The sequence below is a fragment of the Pleurodeles waltl genome, chromosome 9 (assembly GCF_031143425.1).
Source record: "Pleurodeles waltl isolate 20211129_DDA chromosome 9, aPleWal1.hap1.20221129, whole genome shotgun sequence".
NCBI classification, from domain to species: domain Eukaryota; kingdom Metazoa; phylum Chordata; class Amphibia; order Caudata; family Salamandridae; genus Pleurodeles; species Pleurodeles waltl.
The window spans coordinates 972,137,229-972,154,656 of NC_090448.1; the positions used below are offsets into that span (position 1 = coordinate 972,137,229).

The 17,428-nt window shown below is 45.8% G+C and overlaps 1 protein-coding gene across 1 annotated transcript in view; it reads left to right on the forward strand.

The window, feature by feature from the left end:
• Positions 1-1,707: 1,707 nt before the first annotated feature.
• Positions 1,708-17,428, forward strand: part of SNW1 (SNW domain containing 1) — a 61,136-nt gene continuing 45,415 nt past the window's right edge. Inside the window, exon 1 of the mRNA XM_069208399.1 lies at positions 1,708-1,828. Within this exon, the coding sequence (XP_069064500.1) occupies positions 1,815-1,828 (14 nt within the window). The 5' untranslated portion in view covers positions 1,708-1,814. The remainder of the gene's footprint in view (positions 1,829-17,428) is intronic.

Sequence of the window (17,428 nt, forward strand, 5' to 3'; positions counted from 1 at the left end):
TGGAGGTGGGCTGGTGATGTACTGGAGCGTAGTCTGTGTCTGACAGAGACGCGCAGGTTCTGTCTTCCTCTGCTGGAGACGCAGAGTGGAAGGTTCTCCCTTTATAAAGCACCTGTAAGCTCCGCCCGCTGAGCCACACCCTGTCCACCCTCGAAGTAGGTAAAGGAATTCCCGCCTTTTACCAGGATGATGGATGGATGACTAGGTATTTTTTACCCATGATTCTAATTATGTATTGTATGTGCATATGTGTGTGTATTCATGTGTGTGTGTATAAATATATATATATATGTGTATGTATGTGTATATGTTGTTTCTGTGCCTGGCATGTTTGTGGATCATTGCATGGCTCCTACTCATCACTCTTATGTCATGTCTCTATCAAACTATCCTCCATTCTCACTCGGACTCATCCCAAATCCCCTCGACCACTTTCATCTCCTGAATATCTCTGCCTAAGCTCTTCCCTCCACCTCCACATCTAACTCACCAAACCTCACTCTACCTCTGTGACCTCCCACACAACCCTACTAAATTCTCCTGCATTCATCTCACCCTGCTACTATGCTCTCCCTAACCCTTCCACATCCTCTTTCCCCTCCGCTCCCCTTTTATTCATCTCAAGCCTTTGGATTGAGTAAATGAAGTATAAACTCCCAATTAACACTTCTGGATTTCTTTCCTCCTCCACCCCTACATTACTCCAGTCAACCTAACTAACAAACTCTCATATCCGCAACTCAAATTAACTCATAATAATACTAAAACTGTACTCCTTATTAAATTATACTAATCCATCACTAATTCTTGTTGGGTACCGGAGTAGCGTGCTACTCATCGAAAAGCGCTTCGACGCCTCGTCAGGGGTAGTAAGCGCTATATAAATACGATTACAATTACAATTACAATTACTCAGACTACATGCTCATCCATGCCTTGGCGCCCCCACAGAGGGCACAAATCACTGGTCACGTGTGCCGACTGTAATTACCATTTTATTTGAAAATGTGTAAGGGAGGTACATGGTTATCAAAATCATGACAGTCATAAGGGCAAAGAACATGAATTTACTTGCAAGGAAGTATCACACATTTGGCAGCCGAATGTCACTCTCACACTCTGGAACCATGGAAATGACGCTCATAAACTATCTAGAAATCTGGCCGCTCTGTAATCTCCCCGTGCCTAATAAAAATAAACCGATGAACGTGTCCTTGGGTAACATAACTGGTGCTCGTTTAAGGCGAGTCATTTTCTTCGGGCCGAGTCTGTGCTGTATAAAACTGCAAAAAAAATAAAAAATGTTGATGTTTGTGTTAAATTACATTCGACAGGGCGCACAGCTGTAATCGTTTTTTTTTTTTTTTTTTTAATTAGGGTATAACAACGTTATCAAATGGGGCTTGAAATTACTTTGGGAGGAAGGGGCTTTCATTTTGGTAACTCTAAAAGGGCGCTAAGTGGCCGAAAAACAAACGAAGGTCTAGTGTCTGAATCTGATTTAGCATGAGGTTGCAATAGCGCTGTTCAACTGTTGGGACGATTTTAGGGAGTCTGGTTAGAATGTGGACCCTACTTGGGCGGTCGCTAGCTCTGTTTACTTGCCCCCCCGCCCCCCCCCCCCCCCCCCCCATTGCTAGTCCGCGAAACTTCCAAATACTACATTTCCCAGGTATGCCTAGCGCTGAAGATGCAACCTATTTCGGCGACCCAAAAGAGGATATGCGACGCGGCTACGCGTGACGTCAAAGCGCTGAAGCGACCGACCGGACGTGACAGCCAACGGGTTGCTTTTCAGAGGCAGAGGATCCAAAATGGCGCTGGCCAGGTAAGTGTTTATATAGATTCAACGAATGCTTTTAGTGAACAAATCCTTGCTATTAAACAAAGGGACACACTTAACTAGGCTTCCAATAGGGATAGCGCTTCACCGTGTTACCGGTAGTGCCCCAACTCTGACAGCGGAAGGGTTGTTCACGTAAAGCGTAGTATTCCATGTCCTTCTCATTGATGCTACCATTCTTATTCCCACCATCCTTTCTCGGCCGCTGGTTCGCTGCAGCGTTTGGGCTCTCCCAACAGTAGTCGGTAAAGGCTGATCCGTCTCTTGCATCTCTTAGATGCCAGCCTTTGTCATTATTGGTTATTGTCATAGCCACTACAAAACTATATTATGTTGCTATATTTACATAACGCTTATGTGGTATTTTAGAATTTATGTTACAGTAATGTAATAGTATAAGTAAATGTCCACTGCTTAGCTTGCTGTTCTCTTGTATAATGTAGTAGAACGTATTGTGTTTAGCTTTGAATGTAAGCAGCGGTTGGTGTCCACCCTTGGGCCTGTATGCTGAGCATCTGTGGACAACAGTAAATCTAAGAAGACATCCACGGTGTCTGGCCATCCATACTTTACAGCCTACTACCCATATGTGGTGCGCTGAAGGGCTTTTCTACGTGGGTAGCACGCTAAACAGGGTGTGATGTTTGGTTTGTACTGTGTTATTTTTGTTTTGATCCTGTATGGAAATAGTTTCCATGTCGTGAGTGAGGCCCACTGAGGTGTGGTTATTGTGTTATGGGGCACATTGCTTAGTGTGATGGATGAAGAAGTGTGAGAGATAGGCACCGTTTATGGTTTTCAGTAAGTTGAACAGTTCTGCAGGCGCCTGTTTGGTGTTTCTTATGTTCATAATCCACTTAGTTGTTTTTTGTGCTGGGTTGTCCATGCTGAGATATTTTGTTTAAAGTTTATGGTCCCGAGCAGACCTTGATTAAAGGGAGAAGTGGTGGAGAGAAGTGCTTGGATGGGCTGTGTTAATATCATCCTAAATCTGATTGTCATTGTAGGGTGCCAGGGAGTGGCCGTAGCATAGTGTTAGTCGAAATGTTTGACTACAGTAGAGTACGTCAGTGGTATGTGGTAGATCTCTTCATTTATTCTGTCCCTGTTCGATTGGTGATGAACAGTTTATTGCAGAGGACTGGAATAGTACTGGGTGATTTATATAACCATTAGCAGCTTTGCCTTATATGAGTGTAAGTGTGTCAAACAGTATATGAAATGAATTGGCTCAGAACAGAGTGACACAGAGTAGAAGAGATTGGCGTATGGTGCAGTAACATAAAGCACAATGGTGTAGAGTGAAGAGGATTAGAGTGGTGCAGAGTGAAGTGCAGTGACATTTTATGGAATGGCGTAAGTGAAATATGCCTGGTGTGGTTGCACTGCTATTACAGACAACACATCTTCAATTGAAATCACCACTGTATTTGCCCAGGCATACAGTTGTACTGATGAAATTATACAGCACACAATAATGTGTGGAAATGTCATCATCTAGTGTATTGATTTGTTTTGATTGTATTAAAATATTTGTTTCCCCAACATTTCAAATTATCAAAAAATGTTCTTCATTTGTGTCTTTCAAATTCTGAAATATCTGCATGGTTTATTTACAGACATTAAAATGTTGTGTGCTAGAAAAAAACAAAAAGAATCATTCAACCTTCCTCAATCGCTCCCCAGTAGCAAGCATGATTGCCCCATAAATCGTCTCACTGTGAAGTCATAGAAGGGAAAGTAAACACCAACCTCCCTGGAAGACAGAGCTTGACATTTGACCTCTATTTTTGAATGCACAGTAAATATGACATAACAGGATTTAAAGGCTTGTTTACAGAAATCCAGTACTGGTAAAAAAAAAATACAGTAAATAGGGTTTGGATAGGTAAGGAATGCTCTCAAGCAGGACAGCCTAAAACAAAGAGCAAGCAAATAGAAAGCAAGCAAAGTGAGTTGGAATTTAGGCCAATGTTAAACAATGGGTGGGATGCATTCCCAGAGAAGCTTTCTAAAGTGCCCCAAGATGTGGTTTACAAGTAAGACAGCTGTGCTGAAATGAAGAAAGGTTAAAACATGCATTACAAAAATATATATGGAAATGGTGGGAATGCTATTATGAGACAGTTAATTTGTTACCAACAAAACACAGTTAAATACGGCCAATGAGTTGCTTAAAGTTTGGATTCAAGCATAACATGAGACTGTATGGGTGCTCTTTAATAGGTCCAAATGCAGCTTTAGGAAGGGGATCAGCATGTCAAAGGGCATGATCCTTGGACTGCTTGGTCCGAGCAGACCGTCCTGAAGCAGCTTTGTAGTGAAACTTGATGGAACCCACTGACATTTTCCCCAATACCTGCTGCACTGGATACTAAACTGCATTCCCCTTTTAAGGCACACGACGGCAGTAGAAGTCCCTTTGGTCCTTTGTGTGACATCTAATGTAGAACTTTTTAACAGCCAACAGTGAGATAAATCAAATGTAGGAACCGCTACAAGTAAACTTTACCCACAGTTTAATTTGACTTGTTACATTACAACAATATTCACAATTCAGTATGACCTGTTTCTGTCCAACAATACGCACAGAATAGTGGACTGAATAACTTTACACAGCTTCAATTTTAAGACTTTTACTTGCAAGCTGCAAACAACATTCTAATGTAAGATATCTTATTTACGAACTGTACACGCTATCCACTTATTACTTGTTACTGAGTATCTGTACAAACAAACTAGTGTGAGATGTATTACTGACCAACTGTATGCACAGACCAATGTGAAACGAGATACAGGAGAAAACTGTGCTTAAGTCAAAAGGGGACATTTTTAGAGGCCAAGAGTTCACGAGAGCCAATGTAAGATGCTGATGACTGGGCGTTAGGTGCAGATAATGCTGGTTTATGATGCAAGAGCCGTATGTACCACCTAGCCTCCTAGGCGTAGATGGGTAGTATGAAGTGTGTTTTATGTTATTGGTCACCCCACCTGAACAGTAACTTTTAAATCTCTGGAAACTCATTGAGGGAGGAAAAGTGAGTGGCAGCGTGAACTGCATGAAACAGCCCATTCCCTTTCATCTCAGTTTGCCATAACATAAAGACCTTGTTTATATAGAGGGTGTTCTCTCTCCCAACCATCTACATGTAAATCAGGAACTAGTTCCTATTTTGCCAGAGTTAAGGGAACCAGAACCATTGTTGCATCTCCTCTCACCCACTGTTAGTAAGTCTTAATGCTTTAGCACCTCACCATAAGTGAGGCTTCATGTCCTATTTCTCTTTTGTGATGCATGACTTTGCCTTGCGAGCCTTCCCAACTGGTCTTCACACGAAGCTTTCTCCGCGTTGTCCTTTCTGGCTCCTACAGTCACAAGCTTAAGATCTGCTCCCTCCTATTTCCTTACACGTTTTTCAGAATGGGAATGACGGAATGGAATGTCAGTGAAGTTTGCTGATCACATCCCTGCCCGTGACTCGTGGGATGTGGATGGGGTGGATGACTGCTTGTGCGAGACATGAGCCTCAGACTTGGGCTCCAGAGTTCTACAACTGGCACCTCCCAGTCTAAATTTCAGCAGTGCAGCTGTTTGTCACACTTCTAAAGTGAATCAGGAGTGGCGCAAGGTAAAGCCATACCAGAATTGAGCATAACTGCAGTTGGCCACCACCCAGTGACAAGCTGCTATACCCTAATTCAGAAGTAAACAAAAGAGTGACGAGTGGAATAGTAACCCAAGCTCCATTTCGCCTACGGTGGGGCTCTGTAGTTGATTGCATCTTGTCTATAGTAGCACAGTGAGCATGGGACCCATGTCTGGTTATACCACTAATCACGTAGGGCATCAAACTTAAGTAAACGAAAAAAAGATGGGTGGAATGCTTGAATTGTCAATCATTAGTGATTACTCGGGCCACATCCCAATCCGTCATTTTTGATTGATATATAATTTGTATATCTTTCTCTCTCTTCTCCCCCACCCCACCTCTGAGTATCGTGCTCAAATCAACCTTGGTGCCCCTCCAACAGGAACAGTTAAGCCGGAACTTCAAAGACCCTCGTTCATGGCGAAGGCTAACCTCTGGTCATAATGCATGAGATTTAATGACAACCTATGCATACTCAGTACATTTTGATGCGCTGAAAATTAGGGGGCTGCGCACCAGCAGACTAAGGGCCAAATGTAGCAAGCATTTTGCATGGTGCCCCCTTCCTATTTGCGACTCGCATCGCTATGCTAAATTGCTTTGTGACCGCGAATGCGGTCGCAAAGCAATTCACAGTTACCACCAGTGTCACACTGGTGGTAACCCATTCGCAAAAAGGATGTGAATGTTGCCCAAAATGTTTTTTCAGAGCAGGCGGTGGTCCAATGGACCACTGCCTACTCTGAAAAAACGAAACCAAATGGTTTCGGTATTTTTTTTATTTTGCAACTTGTTTTCCTTTAAGGAAAACGGGCTGCAAAAAAAAAAAAACTGCTTTATTTAAAAAGCAGTCACAGACCTGGAGGTCTGCTGTCTTCAGCAGGCCACCATCCCTGTGAGTGCAGGGACTCGCTATGGGGTCACAAAATGCGACCCACCTCATTAACATTAATGAGGTGGGTCTTTGCGACCCCATAGCGAATCGCAGACGGTGTCTGAGACACCGTTCTGCATCCGATTTTGCGAATCGGAAATTGCAAGTCGCACCGACTCGCAATTTCCGATTCGCAAAATCAGAACTACCTACATCTGGCCCTAAATTACAAACCACCACTAAAGCCTTAGTCAGTTGTTCTCCCACTGTGTCTCTTTCTTTTAATTTCATAATGGCATAGAGATCTCTTGAATAGCCAGTCAAGTTGCCATTCTCTCTTCCCTTACTTTGGTACTTAGTGTATTCAATATTTGTATGGCCAACCTATTACTTTCTTCATTAACCCCTTCTGTGCCGCGGACGTAGTGGTTACGTCCTGCGGCACAGTGCTGCTGTGCCGAGGACGTAACCACTACGTCCTCGGCACACAGCCCAGAGGGAGCGCTCTCGCTCCCTCTGTGGGGTTCCCCCCCACCCCCCCAAGTCAGGGATGGAAGGGGAAGCCCTCCCCTCCCACCCCCGACCCCCCCCCAACCCCCCCTGTGACGTCAGCGCGCGCTGATTAGTCACAGGGTCTCCCCCATCGCGCTGGAAGCAGAGCTTCCAGCGCGATTGAAAAAGAAATGCTTTTGCATTTCTTTTTCAATCCCATGGGGGAGGCCCCAGAGGCTTCAAAGGGAAGGAAATGTATTTCCTTCCCTTTGAAGTCTCTCACAGGTTTCAAAAGCTGGATTGCTTGCAATCCGGCTTTTGAAACCCCACTAGACACCAGGGATTTTTTTTTTTTCTTGAAATTGGCAAAAGGGAGCGACCCCTTGGGCAAGGGTCGCTCCCAGGGGGGCATTTTTTTAGGAAGGCCTTTTCTGCCCCCCCTGGGGGCAGATTGGCCTATTATTAGGCCGATCTGCCCCCAGGGGGGGCAGAAACCTCTAGGCACCAGGGACCATTTATTTTTTATTTTTTTTTTTGTGATGAATTCTTTTTTTTTTTAGGTGGAGAGCGATCCCTTAGGCAAGGGTCGCTCCCCTACGGGGCAATATATATTTAGGCCATTTCTGCCCCCCTTAGGGGCAGATTGGCCTATTTTGATAAGGCCAATCTGCCCCCAAGGGGGGCAGAAACCATTAGACACCAGGGAGTTTGTTTTTGCGCGCGAATGTCACGCAACAAAGCGACCCCTTTGGCAAGGGTCGCTCCCAGGGGGGGCAATTTTTTGGGAAGGCCTTTTCTGCCCCCCTTGGGGGCAGATCGGCCTATTATTAGGCCGATCTGCCCCCAGGGGGGGAAGAAACCTCTAGGCGCCAGGGCAATTTTTTTTTTTGTGTTTTTTTTTTTGTTCTTTTTTTTTTTTTTAGAGATGGGGAGCGACCCATCAGGCAAGGGTCGCTCCCCTGGGGGGCAAATTGTATTTAGACCATTTCTGCCCCCCTGGGGGCAGATTGGCCGATTTTAGGTCAATCTGCCCCCAAGGGGGCAGAAACCACTAGGCACCGGGGATTTGTTTTTTGGCGCCAATGTCACGCAGGGGGAGCGACCCCGTAGGCAAGGGTCGCTCCGGGGGGGGGGGGGGTGGGGGGGCAAATTTATTTTAGGCCATTTCTGCCCCCCCGGGGGACAGATCGGCCTATTATTAGGCCGAACTGCCCCCGGGGGGGGGGGCAGAACACTCTAGGCGCCAGGGCAATTTTTTTTTTGTGTTTTTTTTTTTTGTTGTTTCTTTTTTTAGAGATGGGGAGCGACCCATCAGGCAAGGGTCGCTCCCCTGGGGGGGCAAATTGTATTTAGACCATTTCTGCCCCCCTGGGGGCAGATTGGCCAATTTTAGGTCAATCTGCCCCCAAGGGGGCAGAAACCACAAGGCACCGGGGATTTGTTTTTTGGCGCCAATGTCACGCAGGGGGAGCGACCCCGTAGGCAAGGGTCGCTCCCGGGGGGGGGGTGTGCCGGTTGGGGGGGCAAATTTATTTTAGGCCATTTCTGCCCCCCCCGGGGGACAGATCGGCCTATTTTTAGGCCGAACTGCCCCCGGGGGGGGGGCAGAACACTCTAGGCGCCAGGGCAATTTTTTTTTGTGTTTTTTTTTTTTTGTTGTTTCTTTTTTTAGAGATGGGGAGCGACCCATAAGGCAAGGGTCGCTCCCCTGGGGGGGCAAATTGTATTTAGACCATTTCTGCCCCCCTGGGGGCAGATTGGCCAATTTTAGGTCAATCTGCCCCCAAGGGGGCAGAAACCACTAGGCACCGGGGATTTGTTTTTTGGCGCCAATGTCACGCAGGGGGAGCGACCCCGTAGGCAAGGGTCGCTCGCGGGGGGGCGGTGGGGGTTGGGGGGACAAATTTATTTTAGGCCATTTCTGCCCCCCCGGGGGACAGATCGGCCTATTATTAGGCCGAACTGCCCCCCGGGGGTGGCAGAACACTCTAGGCACCAGGGCAATTTTTTTTTTGTGTGGTTTTTTTTTGTTGTTTCTTTTTTTAGAGATGGGGAGCGACCCATCAGGCAAGGGTCGCTCCCCTGGGGGGGCAAATTGTATTTAGACCATTTCTGCCCCCCTGGGGGCAGATTGGCCAATTTTAGGTCAATCTGCCCCCAAGGGGGCAGAAACCACTAGGCACCGGGGATTTGTTTTTTGGCGCCAATGTCACGCAGGGGGAGCGACCCCGTAGGCAAGGGTCGCTCCCGGGGGGGGATGGGGGTTGGGGGGGGCAAATTTATTTTAGGCCATTTCTGCCCCCCCGGGGGACAGATCGGCCTATTATTAGGCCGAACTGCCCCCGGGGGGGGGGGGGGGGCAGAAACCTCTAGGCGCCAGGGGAATTTTTCTTTTTTTTCTTTTTTTTTTCTTTGTTTTTTTTTTTTAGAGATGGGGAGCGACCCATCAGGCAAAAGTCGCTCCCCTGGGGGACAAATTGTATTTAGGCCATTTCTGCCCCCCTTGGGGGCAGATTGGCTGAGTTTAGGTCAACCTGCCCCCAAGGGGGCAGAAACCACTAGGCACCGGGGATTTGTTTTTTGGTGCCAATGTCACGCAGGGGGAGCGACCCCGTAGGCAAGGGTCGCTCCCGGCGGGGGAGGGTGGGGGTTGGGGGGGCAAATTTATTTTAGGGCATTAGTGATGTACCATTTTTATCGAGAGACTTAGGGGAACGCTGGGTGGAAGGAAATTTGTGGCTCCTCTCAGATTCCAGAACTTTCTGTCACCGAAATGAGAGGAAAAAGTGTTTTTTGGGCCAAATTTTGATGTTTGCAAAGGATTCTGGGTAACATAACCTGGTCAGAGCCCCGCAAGTCACCCCATCTTGGATTCCCCTGGGTTTCTAGTTTTCAAAAATGCACTGGTTTGCTAGGTTTCCTCAGGTGTCGGCTGAGCTACAGGCCAAAATCCACAGGTAGGCACTGCTTTTTATAAAAAAATGTGATGTGTCCACGTTGTGTTTTGGGCCCTTTCCTTTCGTGGGCGCTAGTCCTACCCACACAAGTGAGGTATCATTTTTATCGGGAGACTTGGGGGAACGCTGGGTAGAAGGAAATTTGTGGCTCCTCTCAGATTCCAGAACTTTCTGCCACAGAAATGTGAGTAACGTGTATTTTTAGCCAAATTTTGAGGTTTGCAAAGGATTCTGGGTAACAGAACCTGGTCCGAGCCCCGCAAGTCACCCCTCCTTGGATTCCCCTAGGTCTCTAGTTTTCAGAAATGCACAGGTTTGGTAGGTTTCCCTAGGTGCCGGCTGAGCTAGAGGCCAAAATCTACAGGTAGGCACTTCGCAAAAAACACCTCTGTTTTTTTCCAAAATTTAGGATGTGTCCACGTTGCGCTTTGGGGTGTTTCCTGTCGCCGGCGCTAGGCCTACCCAAGCAAGTGAGGTATCATTTTTATCGGGAGACTTGGGGGAACGCTGGGTAGAAGGAAATTTGTGGCTCCTCTCAGATTCCAGAACTTTCTGCCACAGAAATGTGAGTAACATGTGTATTTTTAGCCAAATTTTGAGGTTTGCAAAGGATTCTGGGTAACAGAACCTGGTCCGAGCCCCGCAAGTCACCCCTCCTTGGATTCCCCTAGGTCTCTAGTTTTCAGAAATGCACAGGTTTGGTAGGTTTCCCTAGGTGCCGGCTGAGCTAGAGGCCAAAATCTACAGGTAGGCACTTTGCACAAAACACCTCTGTTTTTTTCCAAAATTTAGGATGTGTCCACGTTGCGCTTTGGGGTGTTTCCTGTCGCCGGCGCTAGGCCTACCCACGCAAGTGAGGTATCATTTTTATCGGGAGACTTGGGGGAACGCTGGGTGGAAGGAAATTTGTAGCTCCTCAGATTCCAGAACTTTCTGCCACAGAAATGTGAGGGACATGTGTTTTTTTAGCCAAATTTTGAGGTTTGCAAAGGATTCTGGGTAACAGAACCTGGTCCGAGCCACACAAGTCACCCCTCCTTGGATTCCTCTAGGTCTCTAGTTTTCAGAAATGTACAGGTTTGGTAGGTTTCCCTAGGTGGCGGCTGAGCTAGAGGCCAAAATCTCCAGGTAGTCACTTTGCTAAAAACAGCTCTGTTTTCTGTGATGTGTCCACGTTGTGTTTTGGGGCATATCCTGTCGCGGGCGCTAGGCCTACCCACACAAGTGAGGTATCATTTTTATCGGGAGACGTGGGGGAACGCTGGGTGGAAGGAAATTTGTGGCTCCTCTCAGATTCCAGAACTTTCTGCCACAGAAATGTGAGGAACATGTGTTTTTTTAGCCAAATTTTGAGATTTGCAAAGGATTCTGGGTAACAGAACCTGGTCCGAGCCCCGCAAGTCACCCCTCCTTGGATTCCCCTAGGTCTCTAGTTTTCAGAAATGCACAGGTTTGGTAGGTTTCCCTAGGTGGCGGCTGAGCTAGAGGCCAAAATCTACAGGTAGTCACTTTGCTAAAAACAGCTCTGTTTTCTGTGATATGTCCACGTTGTGTTTTGGGGCATATCCTGTCGCGGGCGCTAGGCCTACCCACACAAGTGAGGTATCATTTTTATCGGGAGACTTGGGGGAACGCTGGGTAGAAGGAAATTTGTGGCTCCTCTCAGATTCCAGAACTTTCTGCCACAGAAATGTGAGTAACGTGTATTTTTAGCCAAATTTTGAGGTTTGCAAAGGATTCTGGGTAACAGAACCTGGTCCGAGCCCCGCAAGTCACCCCTCCTTGGATTCCCCTAGGTCTCTAGTTTTCAGAAATGCACAGGTTTGGTAGGTTTCCCTAGGTGCCGGCTGAGCTAGAGGCCAAAATCTACAGGTAGGCACTTTGCAAAAAACACCTCTGTTTTTTTCCAAAATTTAGGATGTGTCCACGTTGCGCTTTGGGGTGTTTCCTGTCGCCGGCGCTAGGCCTACCCACGCAAGTGAGGTATCATTTTTATCGGGAGACTTGGGGGAACGCTGGGTGGAAGGAAATTTGTAGCTCCTCTCAGATTCCAGAACTTTCTGCCACAGAAATGTGAGGGACATGTGTTTTTTTAGCCAAATTTTGAGGTTTGCAAAGGATTCTGGGTAACAGAACCTGGTCCGAGCCACACAAGTCACCCCTCCTTGGATTCCCCTAGGTCTCTAGTTTTCAGAAATGTACAGGTTTGGTAGGTTTCCCTAGGTGCCGGCTGAGCTAGAGGCCAAAATCTACAGGTAGTCACTTTGCTAAAAACAGCTCTGTTTTCTGTGACATGTCCACGTTGTGTTTTGGGGCATATCCTGTCGCGGGCGCTAGGCCTACCCACACAAGTGAGGTATCATTTTTATCGGGAGACGTGGGGGAACGCTGGGTGGAAGGAAATTTGTGGCTCCTCTCAGATTCCAGAACTTTCTGCCACAGAAATGTGAGGAACATGTGTTTTTTTAGCCAAATTTTGAGGTTTGCAAAGGATTCTGGGTAACAGAACCTGGTCCAAGCCCCGCAAGTCACCCCTCCTTGGATTCCCCTAGGTCTCTAGTTTTCAGAAATGCACAGGTTTGGTAGGTTTCCCTAGGTGGCGGCTGAGCTAGAGGCCAAAATCTACAGGTAGTCACTTTGCTAAAAACAGCTCTGTTTTCTGTGATATGTCCACGTTGTGTTTTGGGGCATATCCTGTCGCGGGCGCTAGGCCTACCCACACAAGTGAGGTATCATTTTTATCGGGAGACATGGGGGAACGCTGGGTGGAAGGAAATTTGTGGCTCCTCTCAGATTCCAGAACTTTCTGCCACAGAAATGTGAGGAACATGTGTTTTTTTAGCCAAATTTTGAGGTTTGCAAAGGATTCTGGGTAACAGAACCTGGTCCGAGCCCCGCAAGTCACCCCTCCTTGGATTCCCCTAGGTCTCTAGTTTTCAGAAATGCACAGGTTTGGTAGGTTTCCCTAGGTGGCGGCTGAGCTAGAGGCCAAAATCTACAGGTAGTCACTTTGCTAAAAACAGCTCTGTTTTCTGTGATGTGTCCACGTTGTGTTTTGGGGCATATCCTGTCGCGGGTGCTAGGCCTACCCACACAAGTGAGGTATCATTTTTATCGGGAGACGTGGGGGAACGCTGGGTGGAAGGAAATTTGTGGCTCCTCTCAGATTCCATAACTTTCTGCCACAGAAATGTGAGGAACATGTGTTTTTTTAGCCAAATTTTGAGGTTTGCAAAGGATTCTGGGTAACAGAACCTGGTCCGAGCCACACAAGTCACCCCTCCTTGGATTCCCCTAGGTCTCTAGTTTTCAGAAATGCACAGGTTTGGTAGGTTTCCCTAGGTGGCGGCTGAGCTAGAGGCCAAAATCTACAGGTAGTTACTTTGCTAAAAACAGCTCTGTTTTCTGTGATGTGTCCATGTTGTGTTTTGGGGCATATCCTGTCGCGGGTGCTAGGCCTACCCACACAAGTGAGGTACCATTTTTATCGGGAGACTTGGGGGAACATAGATTAGCAAAACAAGTACTATTGCCCCTTGTCTTTCTCTACATTTTTTCCTTCCAAATATAGGAGTGTGTGTAAAAAAGACATCTATTTGAGAAATTCCCTGTAATTCACGTGCTACTATGGTCACCCCGGAATTCAGAGATGTGCAAATAACCACTGCTCCTCAACACCTTATCTTGTGCCCTTTTTGGAAATGCAAAGGTTTTCTTGATAGCAATTTTTTACTCCTTATATTTCAGCAAATGAATTGCTGTATACCCGGTATAGAATGAAAACGCACTGCAGGGTGCAGCTCATTTATTGGCTCTGGGTTCCTCGGGTTCTTGATGAACCTACAAGCCCTATATATCCCCGCAACCAGAGGAGTCCAGCAGACGTAACGGTATATTGCTTTCGATAATCTGACATTGCAGGGAAAAGTTACAGAGTAAAACGTAGAGAAAAATTTATGTTTTTTTCACCTCAATTTCAATATTTTTCTTTTTCAGCTGTTATTTTCTGTAGGAAACCCTTGTAGGATCTACACAAATGACCCCTTGCTGAATTCAGAATTTTGTCTACTTTTCAGAAATGTTTAGGTTTCTGGGATCCAGCATTGGTTTCATGACCATTCCTGTCACTGACTGGAAGGAGGCTGAAAGCACAAAAAATTGCACAAATGGGGTATGCCCCAGTAAAATGCCAAAATTGTGTTGAAAAATTGGGTTTTCTGATTCAAGTCTGCCTGTTCCTGAAAGCTGGGAAGCTGCTGAGTTTAGCACCGCAAACCCTTTGTTGATGCCATTTTCAGGGGAAAAACCACAAGCCTTCTTCTGCAGCCACTTTTTCCAATTTTTTTGAAAAAAACGAAATTTTCACTGTATTTTGGCCAATTTCTTGGCCTCCTTCAAGGGAACCCACAAAGTCTGGGTACCTCTAGAATCCCTAGGATGTTGGAAAAAAAGGACGCAAATTTGGCTTGGTTAGCTTATGTGGACAAAAAGTTATGAGGGCCTAAGCGCGAACTGCCCCAAATAGGCAAAAAAAGGCCCGGCACAGGAGGGGGAAAAGGCCTGGCAGCGAAGGGGTTAACTCGTTTAATCTTCAACCTTGACCTCTACGGGGCTTTCAGTTGATTTCAACTCGTTTTTCATAACCTTTAAAGCCAGAATTATCGGTATTACCAGGTGCAATGTCTGGGCGCTCTTAATGAGACCTTAAATTGTTTCACTAACTTTTGCAAGAACACTTACTTGCCAAACTATGTAAGACCCCTTTAGTCGTAACCTTTTTGTGTATAGATTTATTCTGCAGCTCTTCATCCTTTAAATAGACCCTTTTTTAAGTGTTAGTGAGGGGCATATACCGTCCACCCCTATACTTCAATTTTGTAAATGAAAATAAGTATTATTGTTAAAAGTATGATCAATATTTTCTACAGAGCATGCTGATCTCACATGGATAGCTGTTTGCTCTTTGATGCTAAATATATCAAAAACTACTGCTGATGCAGGTGCCATAGGTGAAGTACTTCTACAGGGTGCCAGGTGACTCCAGTGAAGGGGTACTGCGAGGGCCCCCCTCTCAATTCCTTGCAATGGGCTGCTCTCTAATGTTTAGTTACACCACTGCTCAACACTCCCTCCAGGTCTCTTACCCTTCTGCTTATTTCGGGACAGTTTTTAGGGTCTAGCATGCGTTGCGCATGCGTATCGCTTGGGAGACGCTGTAGTAGTAAGAAAAGGGTTCAGAGCCCCGTGCATGTCACGTCAGCATCTTTCATTGGTTCATGGGCTTGCCTTTTAAAACCTGATCATTTTTATTAGCGGAAGGCATGCATACGTCATGCCTTTTCCGGTGGTTAGCCCTCCTCAAGCGCAGCAACCAAGTACTGAAAACACACGAGGCTCGCTGTTTTCCGTCAGGTTTATAGACTGCTTTTTCCCTTTTTTCGCAGCGCGATCTCGCTTGACAGAAGTCGAGCGCTTTGCATGACATCGACCCTGTTACATAGTTAATTGCACTTTTGCCTGTTACATAGATAATTGAACTTTTGCGGGTAGGTTTCACTACGAGCGAACTGTAGCAGCACGATCGTGCTCTTTTTTTTTTTTTTTTCCTTCCCCCATTTAATGAGGCAAGAAAAGTCCGGTTGGGAGTTTACAACTGCTAAAAGCTCTAACTCTGAGAAATGCGAGACCCGTTGCATTGCAAATGCTTGTTTACTTCTGAAGGCTTGCTCCTGTAATTGAGATAAATCCTTTAGGGTTGGTACAGGACGTAAGTCAGTTCTCACATTACACATGGCAACATCAACAGTTCTCAACAAAAAGCATTTTTAGCAGCAGAATCAACTAGTGTGTTACACCTCAGTACATCATCATGAGGATGCTGATGAACAGCACGCCTTCTTAGGCAACAGTAAGTCATTCAAAAGAGTTTCAGTTGATGTTAGGAAACCCCTTTGCATTCATATAAGTCCATTCCTAACGCATACTTTCAGTCCGTGTTCATGGTTACAATGTTTTCCTTGCCCAAAATGTATGCGTTTGTGAGAGTTGTAAGCTCTATAACCTGAGCAGTTAAGTCCACTCAGGGATTGGTTACATGCCCAGTAACAAGGATACAACCCTGCTGTGCCCCATCCTCGCTGGTGGGCATTAAAGTGGCAGGGTTCAGTGCTGGACACTAATTCGGGGTGATGTGAGAAGCAGACAAAAATAACATTTTGTACCGGGACAGTCGGGCTGTAGGGATTTGCTGGGTTTTTGTAGTGAGTAAGATTGCTACCACAGAATGAGGCACAGCAATACTAAAAGAAGAACAGGAGAATTCTGATGCAGGATTTTTGGCTACTGCTACTGATCTTAAACATGGTCAGAGGCCAGCTGCGACAGGGTTCAGAATTGAAGAATAATAAGCTATGGACTTTTTCTTATTTCCTAATGCATTTTCATCTTCAGTTGCATGGATTAAGGGGTGTCTTTTCTGACATAATCCTGCAAAGACTTTGCTATTTTGGCGTAGCCCAGGAATCACTGTCTGCAATACCTTACCATGACCAGAAAGGTACATATCCTGGAGACAGCCATAGCACGGGGCTGCTTACGAATGTCTTCAACTCGTTCAGAAGACAATTGACAGGTGCAGTATTATCTTAATTCTGAAGAGTTCAGTCTTCTGCAACCGTTTTTATAAACAACATGAAGGAAGGTATAAACGATTAGGTTGGTGTCGGAGCGTCACCCACTTAAGACATTTCTGTTATCAAATTCATTAAAGGATTTAAGATTTCAGTTAATTATTTCATGCAGTTGCCTCACAATTCCAGTTACAGGTGTAAATTAAAAGGGAAATACTGAGTGATGCAAAATGTCATATGTGGAAACTGCACTTGTGGTCTGATTTTTGTAGTCTTTAATGGAACTATGGGCCCTGGTTATGGCAACAGTTTATAATAAAAAAAAGTTATCAGGAATCTAAGGGCCAGATGTACGAAAGGATTTTACCCATTCTGTGTATATGGGGAAAAGCTTTCGTACATATGGCCCTAAGTGCCTAAGCAGGGTGGAAATATTATGTGGATTGCACCAGTAACCTAGGCTCTTTTGGGTGTGACTTTGTTTAATCCATCTCAGGTGATTGTTGGATTTTGCAGGCTACACAATTAGGCATCCTCCAAACGTGGGAGCTGATATCTGCAGAATAGTTGGAAAATAAATAATAAAAAAAAGCACTCTCACAAAATACTTGACAAAAGCTGATTCATAACTCAGCGTTGCTCTCTATCCTTCTGTGAGTTACACCCTGACAACATTTACAACTATTGACTTCTTGAACTACACAGAGGGTCTGAAGGGTACTGAGTCTGGTTGGGGTTTTGCCCCATGTCACCTGAAAAACAAAGAAAGCACCAGAAGCAGGTAAACATCATACCAGTGACTTCTTGATTTATGTAGGTGGTTGGATAAGCTTCTCACTTCCAAAACAAGAAAGTGATTTGTTGAGTTTGCCTTTGCCACTAGCAATTACACAGGGCTGCATTTCAGTCTATATTGTTTTAGCCCATTATACAACCCCAGACGAGTCATATCCAAACCAGCCACGGGTTCCACGTTCTGCACC